At 43.1% G+C, this 19,398-nt stretch overlaps 1 protein-coding gene across 4 annotated transcripts in view; it reads right to left on the bottom strand.

Annotated features, from left to right (window-relative positions):
* SENP6 (SUMO specific peptidase 6) overlaps window positions 1-19,398 on the bottom strand; it is a 166,265-nt gene that overhangs the window by 81,648 nt on the left and 65,219 nt on the right. For 2 of the 4 annotated variants that reach the window (XM_084624521.1, XM_084624522.1), the window contains 2 exons: window positions 18,352-18,422; window positions 1,313-1,458 (listed from right to left, as the gene is read on the bottom strand). In XM_084624521.1, the coding sequence (XP_084480647.1) occupies window positions 1,313-1,458; window positions 18,352-18,422 (217 nt within the window). The remainder of the gene's footprint in view (window positions 1-1,312; window positions 1,459-18,351; window positions 18,423-19,398) is intronic. The other 2 variants (XM_084624523.1, XM_084624524.1) reach the window with 1 other exon arrangement.

Below are 19,398 nucleotides of genomic sequence, written 5' to 3'. Positions count from 1 at the left end.
AGTACACAGTGTTGAAGTCTGCGCTGACGGACCAGGTGGATGGGATTGTTGGATTTTCTAATTCTTAAGAGGGGGCTCGTAGGGTTGCTCAAAAAATTGAGGAGTTCTGAACTGTTGTGCAAGGGGTAGGTGGTAGAACTTGCATTTGGGTGCTGGTGTGTATGTGTATACACACACACCCCCAGTGACTACAGAGTAGCTCTGGAGTCCTTGAGGGAGTGCAGGGACTCATCAGTCTTTGGATTGAAGAGGAGAGAGTCATTGAAAGGGAGATCGTCAATGGTATTCTGCACCTCCCAGACAAATGCAACCAGGATTCTGTTCTCATGATGATCCCTGTGACCACAGAGCGTGAAGATGTGTCCACCAAATCCACCACGGCCTGGAACATCGTCCTGGCAACCAATTTACCTTCCTCTAAGATAGTATGGTATTGGGCAAGGTCCTCCTGGGGAAGTTTGTCAGCAAAGTCCACTAACTGGTCATAGTTCAGAAAGTCATATTTTGCTGGTAAAGCAAGGTAACTGGAGAGCCAAAACTGAAGGCTGGCTTAAGAAAAGACCTTACAACCTACGAGGTCCAATCTCCTACCCTCCTTGTCAGTTGGGGTAGAACACAGATGATGTTGCCTGGCCTGTTCCGTTGCTGCTTGAATAACCAGGAAATTGGGGGGTTGGGTAAGAAAAACTCAGCTCCCTTCACCAATAAATAGCATTTCTTTTCCACCCCCTTTTGAGGTGGGTGAACAAGTGGCTAGAGTATGCCAGACAGCGTGGGCCTGTTGGAGAATAGCATTGTTGACCAACATGCTAACTATATACAAGAATAAGAGTCTTTTTCTGTGTTTTAGAAAGTACATTCCAAGAGATGAGAAAACAATTGAGGCTCCAAGTCCTACCTCGTGGCAGTGAGAAGGAACTGAGGGCAGTCGGTCTGCCCTGCCCTTTATCACCTCAAACGAAATCAAGGGTGCATGCGCAGATCCAGGGTGCAGTTGCAGACCAACTGACACTACTACTTTCAAAATCTCCGGATGCATGACACAAGCATATTAGCCTCCATGGAATAAAACAGGGATCATCACTTGAAGAAATAAATATTATAAAGGTATACACAGTACCAATATTGACCCTTTACAATTTGGATGTATCAGAGTGGTAGATAAACACATTTAAAATCACCAAATCATTCCCTTCTCAGTTACAAACACTTTTAAAACTAACTATTTCCACTCCGAAACTTGAGCTGTGTCTTACTAATGCTACTCGTTTCTGAAGTTAAAATAGAACTTTTCATTTTGTATCTAACCCACCTCTAAGTGGGTTAAACAGTTTTTTGTAGCAGAAGAAAGAGGCAAATCAGATTGACATGAACTGCAGTGACGTTTCTGTTGTACCTTCCTCTTAATTTCAGATTCCGATTCTGATCCTGACTCTTCTGTGTTCTCCATTATACTTTCTATGGGGCGGAAAAAAAAAAATCAAATAAATTAACACAGAAATCAGTGTATTAGCTTTAGATGCAGAAAAGACTTTTGACAGGAGTGGGCTGGAGGTATATGTTTTACACCGTAGAAAAATTTGGATTGGAACCCATATTTAGTTCCTGGATCCAACTGTTATATTCTTACCTAGCCCCCCATATCACAACCAACAATGTGACCTCTTCTGCCTCTTCTGGGGTACTAGAAAATGGTGTTTGCTGGCCCCATTTAACTTTTTTATTTGGCTCTTGAGCCCCTGGCAATAGTTGTACAAGATCATTATGATATCTGAGGCATACAACTTGGTTCCATGGAGTATAAATTGATGTTATATGCAGACAATACCCCTTTCCATACATCGAAAACCAGAAACCATTATTCCAATCTTTCTATCATTAATTCAAAAATTCAGAGCAATATTTGGTTCCAAAATAAATTGGGAAAAATCAGAACCACTTCTCTGCTGTCATGTAGTTGGGCTTTTTCCATAGGCAAACTGATGCAATTAAGTACACCTCTATCCCGATATAACGCGATCCAATATAACATGAATTCGGATATAAAGCGGTAAAGCAATGCTCCGGTGGGGCGGGGCTGCGCCCTCCAGTGGATCAAAGCAAGTTCGATATAACGAGATTTCACCTATAACGTGCTGAGATTTTTGGTAGGACAGCGTTATATCGGGGGAGAGGTATACCTCAATATATAAGTACCAAGAAACATTAATACATTTATCTTCAGTAGTTTAGAATCCGTACTCTGTCAAATAACTAGTTATATAAATAGGTGGCATCCACTCTGCCTGAGCCTGTAGGAAACGGTTAGTACAATAAAAATGAATATTCTGCCTGGACTACTCTATATTCTATCTATATCCCTCTGTCTAATTTTAGAAAAATTTAACAACATTGTTAGAGCCCTTCTGTGGGTCCCCAGTCAATCAATGCCCAGGACTATTACTTTAACTCCAGCTCCCTATAGCCAAAAGGTGGGTTTGCGCTCCCAGACCTATAAAATTACTATTGTGCTTTTATCATGTTACAGATGTCAAACTGGTTCCAGCATTCTAATACACTTATATCTATAGAGGAGGAAGCTGAAAGGGTATTAATGCATCCAATTCCTCCTATGGAGCTCCTGGGAGCTTCCTTTTGTCCAATGGACAAAAATAAGGTGCCTACAGTGGTGGCTGCGAAGACAGTCTGGACTATCCTAGCTAAGAGGTACCAATTTCATCCTCACCACAAAGTACCTATCAAGTGTAACCCAAACTTGCAAACTGGGGGGAAAAAACCCTATAATTACAAAAAACTAGCTGAGGAAGGGCATGAAACAGATTTCCCAATTAGTCAAAGATAAAGGCTCTTTGCTCTTTTCTAAACACTAAAGAAACCATATGACCTGCCACTCTCAGTATAGTGGCCGTCCTTACAACTAACACACTTGCTAATGTACTAGTTTGGTCTGGATGCCCTAGGATTGTCACAGGCCCCAGAGCTACTGGGGACCTTGGAAATGCTTCATAATCTCCCCAAGCCTATGTCCACTATGTATGCTTTACTAACAAAGACAAATTCCAGCAATCTGGAGTTCTTGTGAAAACGTAGGAAGGAGAGTTATCACAGCCCGTAAAAGAACCCCGGTGGCAGGCATATATGTTAAAAATGCTTCTGTGGATCTCAGGCTACACCCGATACAGCAAAAGATTCTATTCAAAATATTGTCGATGCCACAAAGGTTGAGCAAGATAAGGGTCTTGTCCTCTGATGTTTGTTGGGACTGTAATAAAGAAAAAGGAACCCTGATACATATGCCATGGGACTGTCCAACAGTCAGGCAGCTGTGGAAAGAGGTGGGCACAAGAGTGAAAATAGTGCTTGGTTTCATCAACCAAATCTTAGCTGAAAGTTATATCGTAGGTTCTGTACCTACTACACTGGGAGTAACTCCATCACAAAAACTTGGGTTCTTGAGGACTGTAATGACTACCAACTGCATAATTTTACAAAAATGGAGAAGTAGGCTTATGCCCAGAATATAGCAATGCCATTTGGACCTGTATGAGTTAGCAGTGAAAGAAAGAAGAGCATATAGACATGGACAGCAATTATATGAATTTGAAGACATCTAGACTCCATTTCTTGATACATTTGGATAAAGAATGCTGAGATAGATCAGGTGGAAAGAAAGTCTGGTATTCTTTGAGCTATCAGCTTTTTCCCTTTCTTCCTCCCCATCTCCACCTTCCCTTTTTGACTATTTGTTTATGTCTCTTTTTTTATTGTTATCCCCAACATATTATGATGTTTGTGTAATAGTCTTTTATCATGCCATTCAGCCATGTAGATATGGCTGAATGGCATGATAAATCACATATGAATGGTTAAGTGACAACTTTGCTAGTTAAGTAAAAGTTAAAAAACACTGTAACCAATAGACATAATACCCAATCAATTTCCAACTACATAGAGGAATAGCAAATGATTAGGGTCCTATCAAATTCATGGTCCATTTTGGTCAATTTCATAGGATTTTTAAAATTGTAAATTTCATGATTTCAGCTATTTAAATCTGAAAATTTCACAGTGTTGCAATTATAGGGGTCCTGACCCAAACAGGAGTTGGAGGGACCGGGGGGTGTTACTGCTACCCTTACTTCTGCACTGCTGTTGGCGGCAGTGCTGCCCTTAGAGCTGAGCAGCTGGAGAGTGGCGGCTGCTGGCTAGGAACCCAGCTCTGAAACCAGAGCCACCGCCAGCAGCACCAGTGCAGAAGGATGGCATGCTACGGTATTGCCACCCTTACTCCTGCTCTGCTGCTGACAGGGTGCTGCCTTCAGAGCTGGGCGCCTGGCCAACAGTCATCGCTGTCCGGCCACCCAGCTCTGAAAAAGTAAGGATGGCAATACTGCAACCCCCCTAAAATAATAGTGTGACCCCCCACTACAACTCCCTTTTGGACCTGGACCTTTGATTTCAGAAACACTGGTCTCCCTCATGAAAACTGTATACTATATAGGGTAAAAGCACACAAAGACTAGATTTCACGGGGAGGGACCAGATTTCACGGTCCATGATGCGTTTTTCATGGCCGTGAATTTGGTAGGGCCCTACTAATGATCTTCTAAATAAAGGATAAAAAACGCACACCAAAAGAAAAATGTTGAACTTTTTGTTTTAGAAATCAGCCACCATTTGCCGACTCCCATTTTATTAAGGGAGCTAAGGTGTGCCTCAGTGAAATCTGTAATTGTAATGTTATTTCCTAGCAGGCGAACTTGTCTTAAAAACACCTTGCTAACTTCACTCCACACCAGAAGAACCCAGTCTCTGGCAATGGAAACTCTGCCAGGAATAAAGAAAAGGAAGTAGTACAGGACTCCTATAGCTTCTGCTTTACCATGAAAAGCTCAGAGCCAACACAACCTCCGAAATGAGGAAAGGCAAGGCCAGCCAAGGAGGTGGTGGGGATTTCCATAGGAAATTTGCTAATTGGAGCACTTACTTGGAACAATTGTGGAATACCAAGGGTTTGTCTTAATAGGGAGTTTTTCCACTGGTACAAACCCAGTGTACATGTAATGCGTTGGTATAAGCTATTCCTGCGCAAGCCCTACTTTACAATGGTGGAGCTCATCTATACTGGGGGAGCTGCACCAGCATAGCTACACTGGTTCAAAAAATCCTTAATGCAAAAAAAAGCCCTCGTTTACAATGTTTTCAGATAGGCTATTCTTTTTAGGGATACTTTGCACAATATTGTAAAAATAAAAGGAGTACTTGTGGCACATTAGAGACTAACCGATTTATTTGAGCTTAAGCTTTCATGAGCTACAGCTCACTTCATCAGATGCATCCAATGAAGTGAGCTGTAGCTCACGAAAGCTTATGCTCAAATAAATTGGTTAGTCTCTAAGGTGCCACTAGTACTCCTTTTCTTTTTGCGAATACAGACTAACACGGCTGCTACTCTGAAACCTGTTGTAAAAATAGTGGCTTCTCATTTAAAGATTTTTAATAAAAATGTGCAAACTACATTTAATTATAATATTTTATTTTACATTAGAACTTCCTTTTAGGGCTACACTATTTAAAATAGATATACATGCCATTTAAACAACGTATTGATTGTCCCATTCTCCCTCCCACCTGCATCTCCCTGACAACTACAAGGATCACTGACTCTTACATTTAGAGAAGGATCTATTTTCACTCAAGAAATAATTAGACTTGAAGAGGATTCTATTCATATACAGAATTTAAAGTTAAAAATGGTTACATATTTCAGTTAATACTAACATAAAATGAGAAATAAATTCCAGCAGAATCATTAGGACACTGTTGATTGGGTAAAAAACATTATCTCAGGTTCTCTTTTGATCATCTGGATCCCTACCAAGGAAACTCAATACTTTCAATACATTATTATATATTTGTATTACCACATTACTTATGACTCCTGGACTTGGACCAGAACCCCACAGACCTAAGTACTGTATAAAACAGAACAAAAAAAGATGATCCCTGCCCCAGAGAACTTATAATGTAAGAAGAGAGACAGAAGACAGGCCAACAGGGGTATACAAGGAAACAATACCGATCAGCATGGTAGGCAGAAATCTCAGCACACCAACAGCCTAACTGTTAATTTTTTTTTTGTAATTTTAAGGAAGGCTTGAATGAGGATGAGTTAGCTTTACAGGTGTTCATGGGGAGCTCCTCCTAAGCACGAGGGGCAGCACAGAGAAAGTACAAAGCTTGTTTGAAAATTTAATGACTGGGTGATAGAGACTGGCATTATTGGCTGACTGGAGGTGGGCATCAACCTCTTAACAGTGAATAAGATGTGATAGATAGGCCCTCATAGCCTGTCCCCACCCTTCAAAGTGAAGACAAGTGGCTTATATTTGACACAATAGAGGGGGAAGCTGATGGAGGGATGCATAGAGAGGGGTGACATGGCCAAAGCACTGGGCTAGGACAATGATTCTCAAACTATGGGTCAGGACCCCAAAGTTGGTCACGGCCCTGTTTTAATGGGGTCGCCAGGGCTGGCGTTAGATTTGCTGGGGCCCAGGGCCGACACCCAATCCCCACTGCCTGGGGCCGAAGCCAGAGATTGTAAGTTCTGGGTGGCTGGGCTCAGGTTACAAGCCCCTTGCCCCAGACTGAAGCCCTTGGTTTTCAGCTTTGGCCAGCTCGCCCACCCAGGGCGGTAGGACTTGGGCTTTGGCCCCCTCACTTAGGTGGGCTCAGGCTTCAGTACCCCCTCCAAAAATTACTACATGACCCCAGTTGTCAGAAGGGAGTCACGGTGCAATGAAGTTTGAAAACCGCTGGGCTAGGACAATAACCTTTGCAACAGCATTTGAATGGATATGACTGGGGCAAGACTGCATTTGTCAAGGCCAAAGAAAAAAACTGCAGTAATTAAGAGATGAGGTAATAGCCTGGACAACAGTTTCAGAACTGAGGAATATTAGGAAAGGCTGTATTTTAAAGATGTTATGCAGAAAGTATCGGCAAGATTTAGACAGCATGGGTAGGTCCAGGTCCGAGTCAAAGATGACACCCAGGTTATGGGACTGAGCGACAGGCAGGATGATAGTGTTGCCCACAGTGTTTGAGATAAGAGGTAGCATAGACGGCTAGACAGGAGAGGGAAAGAAGGGGTTACTCACCTTGTGCAGTAACTAGTTTCTCTAGAGTTGTCCCACTAATAGGTGTATCCAAGTCCCTATGCCTCTCGTCAGAGATTTTAGGTAGCCATGTTTGTTTGGACCGTACATGTGCTGTCCCGGTCTCATGCCTTGCCTCGAGGTTATCTAGTACTGAGCAGGCAAACAGTCTTCAGTTCCTTCTCTTATTAAGAGCTCTGAAGTAGATAGCGTTGGGGTGTGGGAAGAAGGTGAGTCATGAAGCACCCAAAGGGACATGCATCTCGAATAACCACAGTTACTGCACAAGGTAAGTAACCTCCTCTTCTCTGAGCAATGTCCCTACAGGTGCTCCACTTTAGGGGACTCTACAGCAGTATCCCGATGGAGGGTTGGGGCTTCAAAGTAGAGTCTAGTACTGATGATAAAAACCATGGATCCAAACATAGAATCTGATGTCAAGTCATAGGTGATCACAGAATATTCCGCAAAAGTATAAACAGATGTCCAAGTTGCTGCTCTGCAGATTTCTGTGATGGGACCGTTTTACATGAAGGCTATAGCAATGGAAATGGATCTAGTGGAATGAGTTTGAACTGCAGATGGAAGCTGAAGATTGAGGGTATAATAGCAATATATAATGCAGTTCGATATACATCTAAAAGCAGAGGTGGGCAAACTACAGCCTGTGGGCCACATCTGGCCCATGGGACCATCCTGCCCAGCCCTTGAGCTCTTGGCCGGAGAGGCCAGCCAGCCCCTGGTCCCTCCCCTGCTGTCCCCCCTCCTCCACAGCCTCAGAGCGCTGTGCCGCCAGCGCTCTGGGCGGTGGAGCTGCGAGCTTCTGCCGGGAAGCGGAGCGGCGTGGCTGGCTCCGGTCGGGTAACGCAGCTGCCAGTCCTGCTGCTCTGAGCAGCATGGTAAGAAGGCGCAGAGCCAGGGGGTTGGATAAGGGGCAGGGGTCCCCGTAGGGAAGTCAGGGGACAGGGGGCGGTTGGATGGGGTCGAGGGGCTGTCAGGAGACAGGTAGCGGGGGGGATGGACAGGCGTGGGAGTCCTGGGGGGCCTGTCGGGGGCGAGAGTGTGGATAGGGGGCAGGGCAGTCAGGGGATGGGGGGTTGGATAGGAGGTGAGGTCCTGGGGGGGCGGTTAGGGGTGGGGGGGTCCCAGGAGGGGGCAGTCAGGGGGGTTGGCTATGTCAGGAGTTCTTAGGGGGGCAGTCAGGGGGCGGGAAGTGGGAGGGGGCAGATAAGGGGCAGGGGCCAAGCTGTTTGGGGAGGTACAGCCTTCCCTACCCAGCCCTCCATACAGTTTCAGAACCCCGACGTGGCCCTCAGGCCAAAAAGTTTGCCCTTTTACCCCTGATCTAGAAAGCCTTTGATATGCGATTGAGGATCCTTTAGACTAGGGGTGGCCAACCTGTGGCTCCAGAGCTACATGTGGCTCTTCAGAAGTTAATATGTGGCTCCTTGTACAGGTGCCGACTCTGGGGCTGGAGCTACAGGTGTCAACTTTCCAGTGTGCCGTGTGGTGCTCACTGCTCAACTCTTGGCTCTGCCATAGACCCTGCCCCCACTCCACCCCTTCCTGCCCCCTCCCCTGAGCCTGCCATGCCCTCGCTCCTCCCCACAGCCTCCTGCACACCATGAAACAGCTGATCAGGAGGTGTGGGGAGAAAGCGAGAGGCGCTGATCAGTGGGTGGGAGGCACTGGGGAGGGGAGCTGATGGGGGGGGCTGCTGACATATTACTGTGGCTCTTTGGCAATGTACACTGGTAAGTTCTGACTCCTTCTCAAGCTCAGGTTGGCCACCCCTGCTTTAGACCTCTCTGCAATTAAAAACGAACAGTCTAGGAGATTTTCTGAAGTTTTTTGTTTTATCCAAATAGAACACTAAAGCTCTCCTGATAGAGCGTATGTAATATTGCTTCTCTTTTATCATGGTGTGGCTTTGGCAAGAAAGTTGGGATGTGAATAAGTTTGTTGATATGGAAAGCAGGGAATATTTTGGGACCAACTTTGGGTGTGGTCTCAGTGTGACCTTAACACTATAAAAGAAATTGCGAAAGGTGGGTTGCCATTCCCCAAATAGCTGAGACAAGGTGACGGCTATTAGGAATGCTATTTTCATAGTTAGATATATAAGCAAGCATGTGACTGTGGGTTCAAAATGAGGCTTCGTAAAGCACTTAAGGATCAGATTAAGGGCCCATGTTGGTGTAGGATATCTGAGTTGTGGGAAGAAATTACCCAGACCCTTGAGGAATCTTTTTGTTTTAGGATGAGTGAATAAGGAGTAGCCATCTATATTATGATGAAAAGGCAGTTATGGTTGCGAGTTATACCTTTACTGAATTTAGAGATAATCCTGACTTTTTTAGACCTAGGATATAGTCTAGTACTAGCAAAAGGGGAGAGTATGCAGTGATAACGTGTTTTGAGCCACACAAGATCTGGAATCTTTTCCATGTCTGCATATACTTGTAACAAGTCATTTTTCTGTTATGTAATAGCACTTCTTACACATCCTCTGAACAGGACACCTCTATGCTTTCAAATGATTGACAAATCAGTCAAAGAACCTATAAATTGGGATGGCAGATCTGTTCAGTGTTCCGAGAGAGCAGATGAAGAAGGGGCTGAAGAGTGATTGACGGGCTAATCACTAACTAACCGAGTAAGTTTGTCTTGGCCACATGGGAACTATAAGAATAACTTTTGCTCGCTCTTATCCTATCTTGAGCATGACCTTCGATATGACAGGAATTGGAGGAGAAGTGTAAAGGAAACCTGTGTTCCAGTGAAAGATTAAGGCATCTCCTAGCAAATGATGTCCCAAACCAGCTGTGGAGAAGTACTGGGAGCAATTTTTGGTCTTGGTCGTGACAAATAAATCTATTTTTGGGACTCCGCAATGCCAAAATACGTTGTGGAGAACAACAGGGTACATTTCCTATTCGTGTTCCTGCAAGAACGTTCTGGTAAGGGTGTCTGCTGTGGTAGTCTGCACACCCAGCAGGTAGGCTGCTGCTATGATGCTGTGCTGAATGCACCAATTCCACAGTTTCACTGCCTCTGCGCAAAAGGATAGTGATCTTGCTCTTTCCTGGTGGTTTATGTAGAACACACATGCTATGCTATCTGTCATGACTTTTATACATTTGCCCCTTGATCAATGGTAGGAAATATGCACAAGCATTCCTGACTGCTCTGAGCTCCAATAAGTTTGTAAGGGGGACCATTTGCCTTAAATTGCGTGACTGTCTAGATGATAAAGATGCATCTGTTGTCAGTATCAATGTTGGAGGTTGCTGCATGAATGGGAGCCCTGTGCACGTATTCTAGGGATCTTTCTACCATTCAAGAGAGTCTTCGACTATCGAAGGCATCCACAGTAGTTTGTTCAATCTATCCCTGTTTGGTGTACTGTTTTGAGCCATGCCTGAAGGAAAAGCATATGGAGCCTTGTGAGACTTATCGTAAAGGTGCCTGCCACCATGTGCCCGAGGAGTTGAAAGTAATGTGTGGCCAAGGTCTGGGGGCTGATCTGAATTGTGTTAGACAGTTAGGGTGTTGAATCTGTGTAGTGAGAAAAAGGCTTTGGACTTCACCACATCAAGATGGTGGAATCTCCTTCCTTAGAAGTTTTTAAGGTCAGGCTTGACAAAGTCCTGGCTGGGATGATTTAATTGGGGATGGGTCCTGCTTTTGAGCAGGGGGGTGGACTAGATGACCTCCTGAGGTCCCTTACAACCCTGATATTCTAGGATTCTAAGATAGCCTCCTATGAATTCTAGATGTTGCACTAGAGTCAGAGTCGATTTTTAATGTTCAGTTGTAGTCCCAACCGCGTGAATACATAGTCTTTTGCGTGGCTAATAAGGCATTGAAGGATTGTGCCTGGATACAGATATATCATGATTCCTGATTTGTGAAGATGGGCTGCTCTCACAGATAGGACCTTCAAGAATACTCTGGGTGCAGATGATAGGCCAAATGGAAGCTCCCTATATTGAAAATGGTCTTGACCCAAGGTGAATCTCAGGAACCTCCTGTGGGATGGTTGAATCTCAATATGAAAATAAGCATCTTGTAGGTCAAGGGCCAAGAACCAGTCTCTCTGGTCCAGAGATGGAATTATTGCTGCTAATGTAACCATCTTAAATCTTTGTGCCTTTACATATTTGTTTAGTGATCTCAGATACAGAATGGGTCTCCATCCTCTGTTCTTTTTTGGCATCAGAAGTATTTGGAGTAGAAAACTGTTCCTCTGTGTTGACTGAGAACTGGTTCTATCACACTAAGGTTTAGGAGATTAATTTATTTCCTGATGTAACATTGGTCCCTGAAGAGGGATAGGGAGGGAAGATGGGTGGGAGGGAGGCAGGTAAAGTGGATAACCATTGGAGATAATCTCCCTACCCACTTGTCTGTTATTTTTTCCCAGTTTTGTTGAAAAAGAACAAGGCGGTGTCCAAAGAGATTTAGATAGTTTGAGTTTTGCAGCAATTGATAGCAAGAATGATAGTTTGGGGCCTCGACCAATGTCTCCAAATTGACATTTCAATGTTGAGGGCTGTAAAATTGAAGTTTGGGGGGGCTGTCTACTTTTGTTTTGGAATCTGTGGTCTTTTCTGCTGGGGTGATTGGAACTGGGCTGGTTAGGATCCTTGTGATGTCTGCAATTTGCTGTACTTTCTTTTCTGTACATATAGATCCCCCCAGATTGAAATGTGGCTTGAGTCCTTCTGTGTGTGGAATGAAGGATCTGTCTTGTCCACAAACAGTTTGGATCCTTCAAATGGAAGGTCTTCCACTGTCATTTGGACTTCTTTTGGGAAACAGGAAAGGTAAAGCCATGAAGATCTCGTTACTGCCACCACTGATAACGGAGCAGGCAGCTGTATCCATGCAATCTAATGCAGTCTGTAGTGCTGTCCTTGCCAGAAGCTGGCCCTTGGCACTGATGGCTTGGAACTGCTCTCTTTGATCATTTGGTAGATGATCAATAAAGGCACTGAGTTTTCCATAATTGATGTGATTCTATTTCACCATCAAGGCCTGATAATTTGAAATCCTGAACTGCAGGGTTGCTGATGAGTACGATTTCCTGCCAAATAAGTCCAGTCTTTTCCAATCCTTATCATAGGGTGTTGGTTTAGCGGTCTGCCACATTCATTTACATCCTCTACCACAAGGGAGTTTGGTGATGGAAGGGAAAAAAGAAAGTCCACATCTTTAGAGGTGACATAAGTATTTTTTGTCTGCCCTTTTGCATGTGGATGTTGTCATGGCCAGTGTTTGCCAGATGATTTTGGCTGGGTCTACTAAGGCCTTGTTGATCGGGAGTGCAATACAAGGGGGATCTGAAGTAAGTCCACCACTCTGTTGGTGAGGTCTTGAAATTGTTTGAATTTGTCCGTCACAGACAGTTGAGGAGGCATCAGTTTCATCTGGACAGGATGATGAAGTGTGTGTTGCTGGAGTAATTTCTTTATCCAGTCTTGCCTCCTGCTCCCCAAAGGTCTCCTCTCAAGGATCAAAGGATCTAGAAAGGGAAGCTGAGGGAGATTGTCTTCCAGGGGGATAGAGGAAGACTCTCGAGGTCCTAGAGAACTGGGTCTATGGGATGCCCAAGGGTAACAATACCACCACTGGGGTGATGTGAAGGGTATCCATACCAAGTGGATGGGGGCCTTGTCTGTCATGTTTGTAATGCAGTTGTCATAATCGCCAATCCCTCAGTTTGAGGGTGATCTCTACCACAGATTTACGTATGGGTTCCGAGATGACTCAGGAGTCTGGTTCCTGGAACCACAGATCAGCCCGCAGTAGGTACAGACATTTTCTGGCATGTCAGCTGCCTGCTGTGAGAAAGTTTTCCCATCCCCCTCCTTCCTTTTCTCTTTTCAGATGCAAGGGCAGGAGGTGCAAGGGTGGGGCAAACTCAGGGGAGGGGGCAAATGGGGTGGGAAGAGGCAGGGTGGACCTTGGGGGAAGGGGTGGAGTGGGGGTAAAGCAGAGCACCCCCCAGCACATTAAGCAGTCGGCGCCTCTGGGCAATACAATCCTGGGATGTATAAACAAGGGAATCTTGGTTAGGAACAGAGGTTATATTACCTCTGTATTTTGGTACTGCTGCAACACTGAGACCTCTGCAGCAACAGCGTGTCCATTTCTTCTGTCCACAATTCAAGACGAATGTTGATAAATTGGAGAGGGTTCAAAGAAGAGTCATGAGAATGATTAAAGGATTGGAAAACTTGCCTTATGGTGGCTGAGCTCCCTGAGTCTATTTTGCTTAAAAGAAAAAACAAGAAAAAACAAAAAACAGAAACAGAAACGGTTAAGGGATGATCTCATCAAAATTTATGATAATGGCCTCTTCAATCTAACAGGAAAAGGTATAAAAAAGATCTAATCATTAGAAGTTGAAGCTAGAGAAATTCAAAATGGAAATAAGTTGTAAATTTTTAACCGTGATGATAATTAATCACTAAAACTGATTACCAGAGATTGTGATGGATTCTCTGTTACGGGAAAATTTCAAAGCCATCACTGGATGTTTTTTCTAAACCATATGCTATAGTTCAAACAAATTATTTTGAGAAAGTTCTATGGTCCGAGTTATGTTTGAGGTCAAACTAGATGATCACAGTGGTCCCTTCTGGTTTTAGTGTGCATGAATCACTGAAGTAGAGGCAGAAGGAGGAGAAGATTTGAGGAGTGAGTTAAAAGTAGCAGAAAGGTGTCTGGGATTGTGGATGTGGGATTCAGCTAAACTGAAGAAGTATAGTTGCTTCGCTTGGAAGATTACAGAACTGAAAGAGGAAAGAATGATTTTCCCCCCATTACAAAGTCAATCTAGTCCTAAGATTGCCCAAGAGAAGCTCTGCAATGTGAGAGCAGGAGCAGAGGAAGCAGATGTTGGGAACGAGCCAGGGCTAAGGGTTGTCAAGGTAGACACTGCACTGGGAGAGAAGGGCAAAAGAGTTAAGGATGGAGGAGAGCGAAGCATGGGGAGAACCAATAAACATATCATTGGAAGAGAGGGCAGGGAGAAGGCTGAGAGCAGATGAGAAAATCAATGCTGATGGATTGGAAGTTGTGGAAAGGCTAAGTGACAGGCAAGGGGAGTTGATATGTGATGGTGAATGAGACCAGGTGATGGTCAGAAAGGTGGAACTTGGCAACAGAGAGAGAGCAGTGCTAGGTGAAGAGCAAGTTAAGTCAACAAACTCTTTGGTGAATAGGAGACTTGAACCATGGCTGCAGGTTGAAAGAAGAGGTGAAGATGAGGAAACATGCAGCTAAGGAGCCAAATGAGTCATCAATATGGAAGCTGAAGTCAAAGAGCGTGTGAGCTTATGAGGAGAGGAAAAGAGAGAGAGAGACAGGAGTCAAAAATCACAGAGGAATGTTGAAGAGGAGGATGTGGGTGGATGACAGCAACACAAGAACATAAGAATGGCCATAGTGGATCAGACCAATGGTCACAATCTCTGGTAATCAGTTTTAGTTTTTGCGAGCTACGCGGAGAAGGGGTGGGAGGAACTGCGAAAGCAGCAGCAACCTCATTAAGAGAGGGGTGCTGCAGAGACAGGGTCAGAGATGAAGGGATCTGGATCTCAAAACAAGGAGCTGTTGAATGTGAGTATGAAAAAGACTCTGGATGGCTGAGATCTTTTTAGAGGAAGAGTGGGCATTCCAGAAACAGCAAGAGAGGTGGATCGTGGGAAGGAAGGCGATGGGCACAAGCTTAGGACTACTGATACAAGAGAGGCGGAGGTGGTGGAAGGGATGAATGTGAGATGTAGTGGAGAAGATGGGTAGGGAGGTCTAGGATTTGGACAAATGCTATCAGAGTTGAGGAGGAGGATACACATATGGGACTTAGGTTTGTGCTGGAAAGAAGAGGGAGGAGACTGGGGTGTAGAGAGGAAGATGTGTAGGCAGAGGTGGTGGGAACAGCAGAGGGACGATAGTAACCAGGAAGGCAGGTGGAGATGGGGGGGAGGGAGAAGGAGAGGAGAAGGAAGAAGGATTACAACAGATGTTATGATGAGGTGGGATGCGGTGAGCCATAGGTTAATGGCAGGTTGCAAAAAACAAAGCAAAAACCTCATCAATCTTAACAAAAAATAAATTCACAAACACAAACCAAACATTAAATGTCTGAAGATATACTCCTGACCCCAGTGTTGAGACCCTGCTGTCTGGGAGAAGTCTCCTATTCTAGGCAGAGCCCTTCAATCACAGTTCCTGTTTGTGATGAGGGGCAAGATCCCAACTGTGATATAGTGACTCTCCCTCATTCAGAGCCACCATACCTCTAGCTACAATCTTACTGTAGTTCCTTCCTTCTATCATACATCAACAATATGTACTTTTTTCTAGATATTAACATTCTACATTAGTTGCTACATGTTTTATCCTTTCCATTCTCTGCCTCTTGCCTCAGATAACAGTGTCATTTTAGAGGGCTACCAGTCCTTGTGGCCTGCAAGGTGGCTTCAAGTCCAAAAGACTTTGTAGTTACAGAACCAGACTGGGAATTGGGAACACAGATCAGGCTTCTAGTCCAAATCCTTTTCATGGTATTGGTCGCTCCATCTCAAAGAAGGATATTGCAAAATCAGCCAGGACTCAGAGATGACACAAATTAGGAGCATGGAACAACTCAGATATGAGCAAACATTGAAAAGGCAGATTCATTACTTTAGAGTTTAGAGAGGAGAAATGAGAGAGGATGTGAAAAGACATAAAAGTAGTGAATGGTAAGATGATGGATCAGGAGCTTCTACTCTTTCCTTCTTAAGAACAAATGGTCATTCAGTGAAACTGAAAGGTGGTAAATTCATATTTCATTACAGAAAATACTTTCTTACACTTACCATAATTAGATGGCAGAACTCATTGCCACAGAATTTCACTGAGGCCAAGGACTTAGCAAGAGAGAGTCAAACAGAGACTGGACATTTATATGAAGAATACCCCAAACTGTAACAGTAAATACTAAGAATTTTTAGAAGGGATATAAAACTTCATGTTAAAGAACCCTAACCAATTCCTAACTATTAAGAATCAGGAGGATGCACCCCTTGAGGGTGATCACCAGAGATGTGGTGCTGGTCACCACTGGAGACAAGATACTGGGTTATACAGAGCAGTGGTCTGATGCAGTATGGCAATTCCTGCATTACTATGTAAACAATCCCTGCCCTAAACTGCTACTGTAAGAATATTCCCAATGTGGGCCACAGAATTCAAGCTGCTGTCAGGACAAGTCTCATTTGACTGAGCATTTGTGTGGGTGGGTGGGGTTAAAGTACAGGACACAATACTTAAATCCACTGATCTTCCAAGTCTTAATATAGCATTTCTCTGTCAGCAAATTTATGTCTTTGAATGGGATTTTAATTCACCTGGTCAGTCTTCCGAGACTTCACTTGGGAACTCCATATACTGTACTATCTTCCTCCTCCCCTTTATCTCCAAGCTTCTGAGTGCTCTTTCCCTTCCTGGCAGATAGGAAGTTCTGGCAGCAATTGACCAACACCCTTCAATTTGATATCTATTCTCTTTTCTCCAGCAAACCATTCTCACCCAGGTCTCTGACAAACTCTTCTGAGCCAAACTGAAAGGGCACATCTTGATTCCTCTGGATTTATCCACCACTTTTGACATTCAAGTATCTGACACGCCTCCTTTTCCTCTTTTCTCATATTTTACAACTCCTGGTTTCTCTTTCTGCATTTCCCTTTAATATTATCCATCCATTAAGAAGCATCATGATATCTGTTACACTCAGTCTCAGGACACTAAACTTATACACCATCGTGCACAAAAGGTAAATCATTGAAAAATACAAAGCTTTTTAAAGAGTTACCAGCCATAAAATATGTAAACACTTTCAGAAAAGTTTGCATATTTAGGAAGTAAAACAATCATCTTTTCTCAGCTCTAAGTTTGCTTAGCTATAGCTAATAACTTGAAATATAAATTGCAAGGTCTATTGACTCTTGAAGTGTTAGTATGACTAGGTTTTTTTGTTTCTTGAATTAACTTATAAAACATTTTCAAGGCATGAAAAAAATACTTTAACAATAGTTACTATTAGTCTGGATTCTCTTCCTCATTGAGTAGCATCCAGCCTTTTCAGCCTGTGGGCTGAACATTATTTCAAAAAGTTTAAGAGGCCACAACCAATACTTAATACTCTGCCCTGTTCTACTCCCATTAAGTTGACTATGCAGTGCAAAGGGAACCAACACCTGACAGTTCCCTACTGAGAATTCCCCCGATATGAAGTACTCCACATCAGGTACAGAGACAGGTCTAATCACCAGCTCCCACACCACATTCCCTTCACCCCCTAAGTTGGAGGGGTGAGTCAAAAATGGAGAGGGAACATGGCTGAAGTGCAATATACCCAAACTCATCCCAGCTGGCATATGGTTCCTAAGACTCAGCTGATAGAGCAGCCCCCAATTGCTCTAAACTGGACTCAGACAAAGAACCTTGGTAATCAGTTGTTGATTCTCAACTTCCCTCCCACCCCCAGTCTATTGGGCTGCTACTAGTTGAGTCTTGTTTCAAAGTTAGGCTGTAAGCTCTTCAGGGCAGGGTTCAAATCTTCCTACTTCTTTGTACAGCCCCTCAGTACACTGAGGTTTCAATTCTGAGTTGGGTTTTTGGGTGCTACTACAAAACAATTACTAATATAGTTAAATAAAAAACAAATCCATCCCTTAGTCTCCAGCTTCAGGATGCTGCTCCACGAAGAATATAAAGCTAAAAAGACATTTTGCCGTTCTCTTTTGCATTGTACAAAGCTAAGGTCTTTGGTGCAGCATTCTTACTTGTTTCATACATCATATACTACACTTTTGCAGTGTTACAGAAATACCATTTCAACCACTGATAGTTTATTTTTTTCACTTGAGTTCACCTTGGAAAAATTGAGATGTAATTTGAAATTCACAATAATAAGACAGCACGTATTGCATAATTCAGTCCACACAAAGGGCCAAATTCAGCTTCCATCACACCTGTATAAATACAGAGTAATCCTATTGATATCAATGGATATACTACAGATACACATAGGTGTGATTATAGAATTTGGCACAGACATGTTCAAAGCAGTTTATTTAAAAAAATAAAGACTTACTTCCTAGTTTAAAGTAAATGAAACGCTAAGGATACCTACCCATCAAATGAGGCTGAGCTAATCTAATAGGATCAATTTCTATCTTCTGAAAATGAGGGGGGTATTCTTTTCTGGAAAAAAAATTAATACAGTTGTAGTTTTGACAGAAATTGTAACGTATTTTGACACTGTTATACATTTCACCAAACCCAGAAATATGAATTTTAGCACTCTGAATAAATATATTTGAAAGTGAATAGCTTTTCCAATTATATACTACACATACACTGAAATCTCTGTATGTTCTGATACAGACAAATTAATAACCTAAATCTGACTGCCAGAGTACTAGCCATGCTCATTTAAGGTCCTCTAAGTGTTTCCAACCTCAATCCCCTTTTTCAGTAGCTGAAAACTTGGGATCTTTCACATTTCAGGATGAAATTTTCCAGGCCCAGTATCTGCCTGAAATTTTCCCCTTTTCCCCCCTTTAAAAATTACCTTAATAAAAGGTTGATCCATATTTTAGAATGACAGTGACTAACACATTTCCTATTAAGAAAACTTAAAAAAAAAAAAAAAAAAGAAGATAAATATGTATATGTGCTATCTTAACTTTGGCATTTCTTCACTTTAAAATACTTTACCACTTTGTTTACTTTTTTATATTGCAGAAGCTGCTGTTCAACAGAATCTTATATTCTTAGGTTAAGAATTCTGTATATTCTATACACAGAAGTGACGCAACGTGCATTTACTCAGCTTGTGCTAACCGTACAGCTCCACTAAGGTGCTAATGAGTTAGCTAGAGGTTTCTGGTACTGGATTGGGAAACTGAAGAAAAATTAAAGATGCTGGTTGTGACACACTAAGCTTGCATTCTGAAATGAGCTTAGTATGTAGCATAAATTCCCTTTCCCTTTCCCTTGCCGCTTCCCCCTGGTCAGTTTTTCAATGTGGGAAATTTACCAAAGTGCAAATTTATTATCCCCTTTGAATTTTATATGTAGTTTGTTTGGTTCTGAATAATAAATGTTTACTTGCAAGTGTATGAAATTTGTCTCTGGCTGATTTTTTTTCAGGGCTTCTATTGTTGACTAAACACTG

Source organism: Lepidochelys olivacea (assembly GCF_965140295.1).
Source record: "Lepidochelys olivacea isolate rLepOli2 genome assembly, chromosome: 3".
Lineage (NCBI taxonomy): Eukaryota > Metazoa > Chordata > Testudines > Cheloniidae > Lepidochelys > Lepidochelys olivacea.
Note: the sequence above shows the minus strand (reverse complement) of the source record. Positions and strands in the feature narration are given on the sequence as shown.